Source organism: Bombyx mandarina, chromosome 03, assembly GCF_030267445.1.
Source record: "Bombyx mandarina strain Sakado chromosome 03, ASM3026744v2".
NCBI lineage: Eukaryota > Metazoa > Arthropoda > Insecta > Lepidoptera > Bombycidae > Bombyx > Bombyx mandarina.
In genome coordinates, this window is record NC_143210.1 from 2,563,149 (window position 1) to 2,573,433 (window position 10,285).

Sequence of the window (10,285 nt, forward strand, 5' to 3'; positions counted from 1 at the left end):
TACGACAAGTACGCACTGGCGCAGCATTCCTATTCTTTATTCCTATTTCATTCCTATTTCCTTATTCCAGCAACTGCAAACACGCCTATTTATGCCAGATCACCACATTCTTATTGCAGGTGCACTCGAATGTGGCAGCATACCAGTGTCCCATGTGCTGCAAGAAGTTCAAGTATTCGACCAGCCGAAACCTACACATCCGCACCGTACACTACAAGCTGCCTACTCCGCCTCGTAAGAAGCGGACCAAAACTTCAGACTAACTAAATAAACAAAGATCCATTTTGCATGTATTTAAAATGTTAAGTAAACTATATAAAATAAACGATATTTAACGTAACTACAGTTCAATATAAAATACTGTATTGCATTTTTAAAAACTCCCTTGGTACTTTTATGTCAACGGTATTTCTTTGGCGCTTTGACCTTGCCATAACTAATTTGAAATCGATTTAATAGCGAATCCACTCTTAAATTATAGAACATATATACAACAAAGTGGATTAAAAAATTTGATGATAAAAATTGTAATCAGTTAAAGTAAAACTTAAAGTTTCAAATTTTATAAAAAAATTATTGAATTCGAAAAAAATTACTTGAATTGTGTAGATATGGGAAGCAACGAACCATTCTCACCAAATGTACTTAATTACTTACTGAAAAGATTCAACGTTCTGTAAAATTAATGTTATATGTAAGGTATTATAGAAAATAAAAAAATAAAACACTTTTTTAATGTGTGCGTAAGTTAATTTGCGCTAAATGCGTTATCAGAAAAATCAATCGCTGGAAAACGTATAGAGATGAGGTAAAACCTCGTCCTAGTGCTCCATATCATATCCCAATATCCAGTCTATCCATATCCCAAATCAACAGTTACAATCAGTTTTAATATTGAAAGAAATGATGAACTTGGTAACAGCCTTAGACTAAATTGACTTTAAATCGGACTTCATTTATAAACCCCCGTCGAGTATTTCTCGTAGAGCAAGACAACTGTATGTTTGGGTTTACTCCTTTCAGTGACAGTGATTAATGTGTATATGAATACAACACTTGCCTTTTCATGAAAAACGTATAACTATACACCTATAACCCTTTTTAAAGGTTGATCAATGTCATACGTACGAAAATTTGTTGAGAACTTGATGACCAAAGACGCTATTAAGCAAAAGTTGGCCATCTCTACTATGACTACCATAGATTATACACTTAATATTTGAGATGATGACTACATCTCTATTTTACACTGTCAATAAAATTGTCAATTGCCTCATTTTTTTGCGATCATATTGTCACGCTTTTTGATTGCATAGAAATATTGGATTTATTACATGTATTTTGTGTCTAAATAGAAGTGCGCGTATGTTCGTAATATTCTTAATAATGCTAAACTAGTTCCTAATAAAGTATTTGACATACATCTATCATATCGTTAAGTTGTAAGCGTGCAGGAGTGCGAAGTGGAACAATGGAGAACCTCAACAAAAGCAGTAATAAAAACGTGTCATTAAGCTTAATAGCCGAATACGGAGGTTCGGACTCTGATTCTGATGATACAGAGACACGGTCAAACAATACGGGTAACGACTCTGACGCTCCTGAGTTGAGCGAAATGGTGTTAAAGAACAACATAATAAACGCGTGTGCTCACGGACCTCTGTCGAGAACAGATCCTTGCGATGAACAGGTGACCAGACACATGATAATAGACAGTTCAGAACGCGGTATAATGGAGTACGAAGTTACCGAATATAGAGACGCGGACAGTGATTCAAATACAAGCTCCTCCAGTGACTCCAGTGATAGTGAAGTGGATTCTGTGAAGGATGCTGATGCGTCTAGCGGGTAAATACATTTATTAAGCCTTTTAAGTGCTTACTTTTAATTTGCTGGTATTACATAGGACCAAGATATATCAAACTCTCATGAACAAAGATGGGAAAGTAAATTGTTATAAAAAAAAAACATAGTATTTTTTTCAAGGCCAAGCATGACATGATTTGTTTGAATATTCCAAAACTAAATAATGAGATTTTTTGAGAGATTCATTTCAATTTTTTTTATTTAAAAATAACATAATTACTCAAAATAGTAAAAACAGAGCTCTTTGTTATTATTTTTATGCAACAATAAAGAGACATAACTTGTAACTTATATGATTTTAGAGATGAGTTTGAAGTTAGAAATAATAAGCCAGAAGCACCAAAAGTAAACGGTGAATTAGGACTGGATGACCTCCCACCCATCGAGGACCTTGCCATCAGCTTACCTGCACAGGAATGCACCAAAATAGGAAAAATTGCCAGCATAGTTGATAGATTAGGTGAGTTTAATAAGTTATATGAAAAATCAAATGTTATATCATTTAGAATTAAATGGGTTCTTACGTATTAACGCCACCGCAACAAAAATTCCGTTAAACTTTCCTTTATGGTCCGTCGATTTTGGATCGGGTGGGGGTGGGGGGAGGGAGGGGGGTTAAGGGTTTACTCCCTGCACCCTTCGCATCCCACGGAACCCCGTGGCTATGAAGATATCCACCGTTCATTTTTTTGATTAAAATTGCATTATTTAGGCAAACTCGAAGGGAGCTTAAGTTTGAATCCGCCTTATCTCCGGCGCTGCGCGAAGAGCAGCCCTTCCGCCCTTGCGTGCCGAAGTACGGTCACACGAGCTCCGTCACAGCGGGCGAGGACTGCTCCCCCTTCGCGCCTCCAGTTTTTATATACACTCTAGAAGTAGGGCAGACAAGACCAGGTGGAAAGTGGGGTGCTCTGATTCGCTTTTCCATATTTTTGGAGTTGTCCACACTTGCTAACCATTAAATTTTTGCTGCGGTGGCATTAATACGTAGGTACCATTAATTGTTTTATAATGAATAGTATCCACAACAATAACTTTGTGCATCAGTCCTATGAAGAACAAAACAAGTATTTACTTGTTATTATATTGTAATTTGTCCCAAGATGGTAGATAACAAAATAGGCATTAATTTAATAAAAATGACTAAAAACAACATGGATTCAATGCTAACAGCTTAACTACAAGTACATTATATTATTCAAAAATAAAAGTAAAGTGTAGTAGTGCATAGTCTAGTCAAGTATTTATAATATTTTGGAGCTTTTGAAACTTGAAGGACATGGTTATATAGACTGAGTATATCATTAACCGTTTCGCTACTAATGGTGACTATTATGTACAATATATACTATGATACCGAAAAGTGATAGTTTAATGGTGACAAATATTTAATTAGCATTTACTGTTTTTATGGTTTAGTCTCATACTTTTTTTATTATTGTGTTGATGCTCATTCCGATGCTTCGGAAACCTTGGCAGTTTTTGGGATCGTGGATCAGATTTTGAGATCATTATTTGTCGGCATTTGAATATTGTGCTAGCTACAAAAATACTACAATGACAATAAAAAACATGAGACTCAACAGTAAAGGTCACTTCAAATGTTTATTTTTCATAAATGTTCATTTTAATGATTCACTAGTGATTGTTGTAATAATTATTAATCAGTGAAGTTGAATATTAATAAATGCTATTAATCATTATTTTCTTTACACTATCTAATTATTGGAATTAATTACAAACGAGGAATTTATTTTAACAATGAGTGAGTAGTGATGATGGAGTGTTTCCTCGGTATAAATTAACTAAAAAAAAAGCAACAATAATAATAATATACACATTTTTATAATTCTTACAAAATGAAAATGCATTTATAAAGTTATAAAATGTTTCTACTCATATCATGGCATCTAAGAGTTTAAGTAATACTTATTAAACTACTCCCAGACAGAGTGTGCAAAAGAAAAAACAATATTAATATATATTGTTTGTTGTATCAGTTATAGTTCAAGCATTTCCGGAGACACCTGCAGTGGACATAGAGAGTGTACTTTTTGTGGAAAACGGAGCAAAGGCACTTGGCAAAGTTTTTGATGTATTTGGACCTGTGAGTATCCATACTTAATACTATTACTTGATACAAATGTGAGGTGTTTTTGTCTATCTTTCATTTCGTAACGGAGTAACAGACCGATATATTATTTAAAGTGATAATATTAGAGATAGATAGAATAAAGTGACATAGGCTACCTTTTAACCCAACAGAATATCTCATTCCCCTGAGAAACTATACTGACATTGCCTTAAGCATGCAGACGAAGCTGAGGGTAGCACCTAGTTTCTTTAGTTACTATGTTAGTTAGTTTTTATTTTTAGTTACTATGTTGCATAAATTATGAAATTTGATTTTAGGTCTAGTAATCGCATGATTTTAAAACACATAATAATATGAGACTTTTCTGTAGTTTTAATCTAAGTAAAATAGAGTAAATGTAGTGTCCAGTGCAAATTTCATAGGTACTATAATTGTAATGAAAATTTTATTAAATGTTTATTTGGCATACAATTAAAGTTATATCTTCTAAATGATATCTGCAATACACTATTTGGCCATAATCCAAGAATACTTCAGTGACCCTATGTATATTTCACATCCAATATAATTTGGCTCTGAAAACGCATTAAAATGTTATTAAAAAGGAATTAATACATAATTTATGGAAATTTGTCTACATTTTTATTATTTGGAATAATACTGTGGTGAAAGATTTGAACTGTTCAAATTTTTTTTAGTTTATGGTAAATATATATACAGGGTTACAGGTTAAGTCGACCTATTCCCGTTAAGAGCGTGTAGCTTACATCGTTTCTGACTTTTGACTATGAAACACCCTACCCTAAATCTAACCGATCTGGAGATATTTCAATTTAATTGTTTTTTATAAAAAATACCCGATTTTCGGCTATCAGCTTAGATATTTTGAAATGCGTAAGTCTTATTATTATTATTACATGATTTTTACTTGTAAGATAAGATGCTGTATGACCCCAATAACCAATATTGTACGTAAAATGAATAAACAAGCCGTTTTAGACGATTAAAACTTATAAAAACGAATAAAAAATTAGAAAGATTATTTTTCTTTCAAGGATATTTTAAAAATATATTATGGCGCCTGTTTGGCAGATGTGCTTAACAATATCTACGTTTCATCAGCTGTCCAACGAGGTATAGCAATCTAGGGTTTAAATAAAACATCATAGAAAATATTTAGTTGCGAGCCTCCAGGTAGTAGTTCTAACAGTCGCTCGCGAATTGTCCTTCAATGTTAATGCAGTGCGTGCGAGCGAGACAGCCTGAATGTGTGGTTGGGCATTATTTCCAATCATTTGATTGGGCCTTACTTTCTCCCTGACAATTTAAATGAGGTATACTATGAACATTTCCTGTGAGGAGACCTAAATGACCTATTAGATGATTTAACACTCAATCTGATTCAAGACGTGGTTTCAGCATGATGGCTGCCTTGCGCATTTCAGGAGAAGTGCCAGAGAATAGCTAGACACAAATTATCCAAGCAAATGAATTGAACGAGGTGGGCCTATACCCTGGCCAGTCATAAGTCCGGACCTAACCCCCATGGATTTTTATGTGTAGGACACATGAAGAGTCTCGTGTACAGTGAGCCCAACCCAATTTCATCAATTGAAGTCTTGAGAGACAGGATTATTAATGCGGCGAATGAAATGAGAAGGAAATTAATTACTGGTGTAATAAAACTGGACTTCGTAAAATAATGCGAACATGTGTGCAAACAGTTACGGACATGTTGGGCGTGAAATTTAGACCTTAGGATGTTTTGTTGGAACTTGAAAGTTTAGTTTAGAACTTGAAAGTGAAGGCTGACCTTCTGGTCAAACTCTTCGCCTCGAACTCGACTGTGGACGACGGGGGTGCCACACCACCGAACATCCTCCGGTGTGATAGTTCCCTGCCGGAGATCTGCTTTACACAGTGTGCAGTCAGGCGGGAACTCCGACTCCTGGACGTCCATAAGTCGAGCGGGCCAGACGGCATCCCTGCAGTGGTTCTGAAAACGTGCGCCCCTGAGCTGACGCCTGCGCTAACGCGTTTGTATCGCCTCTCTTATTGCACTAACAGGGTTCCGTCTTCATGGAAGACTACCCACGTCCACCCTATCCCCAATAAGGTTTGACCGGTCGGACCCATCGAGCTATAGGCCTATCGCGATAACTTCCTTGCTTTCCAAGGTGATGGAGCGAATAATTAATATACAACTCCTGAAGTATCTGGAGGATCGCCAGCTGATCAGTGACCGACAGTACGGTTTCCGTCACGGTCGCTCAGCTGGCGATCTTCTTGTATACCTTACTCACAGGTGGGCTGAAGCCTTGGAGAGCAAGGGCGAGGCTCTTGCTGTGAGCCTTGATATCGCGAAGGCCTTCGACAGGGTCTGGCATAGGGCACTTCTGTCGAAGCTACCATCTTACGGAATCCCCGAGGGTCTCTGCAAGTGGATCGCTAGCTTTTTGGATGGGCGGAGCATCACGGTCGTTGTAGATGGTGACTGTTCTGATACCATGACCATTAACGCTGGCGTTCCACAAGGTTCGGTGCTCTCCCCCACGCTTTTCATCCTGTATATCAATGACATGCTGTCTATTGATGGCATGCATTGCTATGCGGATGACAGCACGGGGGATGCGCGATATATCGGCCATCAGAGTCTCTCTCGGAGTGTGGTGCAAGAGAGACGATCAAAACTTGTGTCTGAAGTGGAGAACTCTCTGGGGCGAGTCTCCAAATGGGGTGAATTGAACTTGGTTCAATTCAACCCGTTAAAGACACAAGTTTACGCGTTCACTGCGAAGAAGGACCCCTTTGTCATGGCGCCGCAATTCCAAGGAGTATCCCTGCAACCTTCCGAGAGTATTGGGATACTTGGGGTCGACATTTCGAGCGATGTCCAGTTTCGGAGTCATTTGGAAGGCAAAGCCAAGTTGGCGTCCAAAATGCTGGGAGTCCTCAACAGAGCGAAGCGGTACTTCACGCCTGGACAAAGGCTTTTGCTTTATAAAGCACAAGTCCGGCCTCGCGTGGAGTACTGTTCCCATCTCTGGGCCGGGGCTCCCAAATACCAGCTTCTTCCATTTGACTCCATACAGAGGAGGGCCGTTCGGATTGTCGATAATCCCGGTCTCACGGATCGTTTGGGGTCTGCGGAGGGACTTCGGTTCCCTCTGTATTTTGTACCGTATGTTCCATGGGGAGTGCTCTGAGGAATTGTTCGAGATGATACCGGCATCTCGTTTTTACCATCGCACCTCCCGCCACCGGAGTAGAGTTCATCCATACTACCTGGAGCCACTGCAGTCATCCACAGTGCGTTTCCAGAGGTCTTTTTGCCACGTACCATCCGGCTATGGAATGAGCTCCCCTCCACGGTGTTTCCCGAGCGCTATGACATATCCTTCTTCAAACGAGGCTTGTGGAGAGTGTTAAGCGGTAGGCAGCGGCTTGGCTCTGCCCCTGGCATTGCTGAAGTCCATGGGCGACGGTAACCACTCACCATCAGGTGGGCCGTATGCTCGTCTGCCTACAAGGGCAATAAAAAAAAAAAAAAAAAAATGTAGTATCTTGTACATACTTGTTTTATTTAGCCTCCCCTGTAGCCTATAAAACTAAGTGTTTTCGACAAATTTTAGGTAAAACCTTAGATTGCTATACCACGTTGGACAGCTGATGAAACGTAGATATTGTTAAGCACATCTGCCAAACAGGCGCCATAATATTTTTTTAAGATATCCTTGAAAGAAAAATAATCTTTCTAATTTTTTATTCGTTTTTATAAGTTTTAATCGTCTAAAACGACTTGTTTATTCATTTTACGTACAATATTAGTTATTGGGGTCATACAGCATCTTATTTTACAAGTAAAAATCATGTAATAATAATAATAAGACTTGCGCATTTCAAAATATCTAAGCTGATAGCCGAAAATCGGGTATTTTTTATAAAAAACAATTAAATTGAAATATCTCCAGATCGGTTAGATTTAGGGTAGGGTGTTTCATAGTCAAATCAGTCAGAAACGATGTAAGCTACACGCTCTTAACGGGAATAGGTCGACTTAACCTGTAACCCTGTATACTGTTACATAAATATGACTGGCGGCTTACTAATCTAAATATCTTATACCGAATTCTTTGTCTGTGCAACTATATCAATGTTTTAAAATTACTGGTGGTAGGACCTCTTGTGAGTCCGCGCGGGTAGGTACCACCACCCTGCCTATTTCTGCCATGAAGCAGTAATGCGTTTCTGTTTGAAGGGTGGGGCAGCCGTTGTAACTATACTGAGACCTTAAAACTTATATCTCAAGGTGGGTGGCGCATTTACGTGGTAGATGTCTATGGACTCCAGTAACCACTTAACACCAGGTGGGCTGTGAGGTGGTAAACCCATTTAAGCAATAAAAAAAAATTAGTTTTTTTTTATTTTTTTTTCAGATAACGGAGCCGCACTATTGCGTGCGCTTCAACTCACTCGATCACGTCAAAGAACGCGGCGTACAAACCGGGATGGAAGTATTCATCGCGCCAAAAAGCCAACACACTAATTACGTATTTATATCAGAACTGATGAAGTGAGTTTGTACTTGAAACTTGTTTGCGGATTTTTTATTTATTAATTATCGTCAAACGAACTACGAAACCAAATTAACTGCTACCTTAAAAGAACATAACACATTAATTAGTTTTTATATTTAATGTATTTCTGACACACAGTAAAGTCAACTAGCATAAGGCCCTCCCGTTGTCTCGACACCACAGATCCCCGGATCCGTTGAACTTTCATTAGTGCTACTTTGCCATTTTTAACATTAGGTTTTTTTTTATTCCTACTTCAGCTGATAGATAGCCTTGAGAGGCTATATCAGCGTAGCCTTAGCTAGTAGGTGAGCTCACGGGGCTCAAACCTGATGACGTTGCTAACACGAACCCTAGCAAGAGCCGTGCTTCGCAGAATCTACCACCGGATCGGAAATGCGATCAACTGAGAAGATCCGGCGAGAAACTCAGTGGGCTGGGTCTGAGGGTTAATTTACTCGTCGAGCCCTTCGTCGCAAGCGACGGGTTCGACGAGAACGGTGACCGGTGCTTGTGGTACCTAAAAGCACCGTTAGTGGATCGGGAGGATCCGAAATGACATGTTTGGGGCGACGTCGACTGCTTTCCATTCTGTCCGCAGGATCGGGAATGTAGTTACCGGCTTTATCGAAGTGTAACATTAGTAATCGGAGATCATTATATCAAATTTATTTTTCTTTCTTCTTCTTCCTTCCAGAGTGAGAGGCTGCGACGCTTCTTGGCTGAACGACATCGAGCCACCGCCTAGTCACATCGACTATTCCGACGACGAAGAGGAGCGCAGGGCGGCGCGGGCTCGTAAGACGAAAAACAAAGAAGACGAGAACACTCAGAACGACGGAGAAACGTCCCGGAACGTTCGGAAACCGGTCGAGAGACGGAACCAGAGGCCTTCGGAGTGGAATAGCAGATTCGGTAGCGGGCCGAGCAGAGGTCGCAATCCTTTCGCGCTCGGGTCCAGGCGCCACGGCAGACCTCCCCCTCTCTCTGCAGACGGATCGGCTTTCATCCCTCCCTTCAACCCGAACACCCCGCCCCCCTACAACCCGGCAGCGCCCCCTCCGTTCTCAAGCCTGTTCCAGTTCGGAAGCTCTCCGCGCCTGCACAGTCCCTTCCGCACCAACGCTCCGGTGTTCATGTCCACCCCGGGGCCGCACTGGCTCACCCGCCCCCCTCCCCCACCCGGAACTTAATGCGGCCGCGTACAACGATTTAGGTTTTAATCTCTGTAATTATCAATACACAATTTGGGTAACCTTGACCTCTTCGTGAGAGAGGTTGTTCCAGAGAAAATTGAAAACGCTTTCCAGTAGGAATATTCTGTTGGATAAATAAATGCACGTACTGTATATCCAAGGTCGAGCGGCCAACGTTCCCTGTGAGGTCAAAGTTACACATGTTGATTACAATTAGTTTACTACGGTTATCGCAGTTATTGTTTAACAATACTGAACGTGTGGTTATCCAAAAATTATATTTATACTATAATAAATATGATACCTCATTCAGCTATCGGTTTTATTTGCTTTTATTCTGTTAAAAATTAAGTCGATCCTTGGAAGACTTTTCAAACGCTTGGGCGTACGAAACGATACAAAAAATATATTAAAACTTTTTAAGACAGTTAATAAGATTAGTGGACTTTTAGTGATCCGTGTTGAAATTGCAGTTTTAACTAAATAGCATAATTAAGGTAAAGTAACGCACAACTCTTAAAATAGTAAGAAAACCGAAAACTCAAGCAGGT

The 10,285-nt window shown here is 39.6% G+C and overlaps 2 protein-coding genes across 3 annotated transcripts in view; both read left to right on the forward strand.

The window, feature by feature from the left end:
* LOC114251628 (uncharacterized) overlaps positions 1-736 on the forward strand; it is a 14,278-nt gene extending 13,542 nt beyond the window's left edge. Inside the window, exon 11 of one of the 2 annotated variants that reach the window (XM_089736535.1) lies at positions 120-736. In XM_089736535.1, coding sequence (XP_089592661.1) covers positions 120-263 — 144 coding nt within the window. In that variant the 3' untranslated portion in view covers positions 264-736. The remainder of the gene's footprint in view (positions 1-119) is intronic. The other variant, XM_089736541.1, reaches the window with a different exon arrangement.
* A 492-nt stretch (positions 737-1,228) lies between these two features.
* Positions 1,229-10,046, forward strand: LOC114251610 (H/ACA ribonucleoprotein complex non-core subunit NAF1). Its single transcript, XM_028185950.2, has 5 exons — positions 1,229-1,848; positions 2,169-2,326; positions 3,867-3,973; positions 8,398-8,534; positions 9,236-10,046. The coding sequence occupies exons 1-5, from the start codon at positions 1,472-1,474 to the stop codon at positions 9,729-9,731; spliced, it is 1,275 nt and encodes a 424-aa protein (XP_028041751.1). The 5' UTR covers positions 1,229-1,471; the 3' UTR covers positions 9,732-10,046.
* The last annotated feature ends 239 nt before the right edge of the window (positions 10,047-10,285 follow it).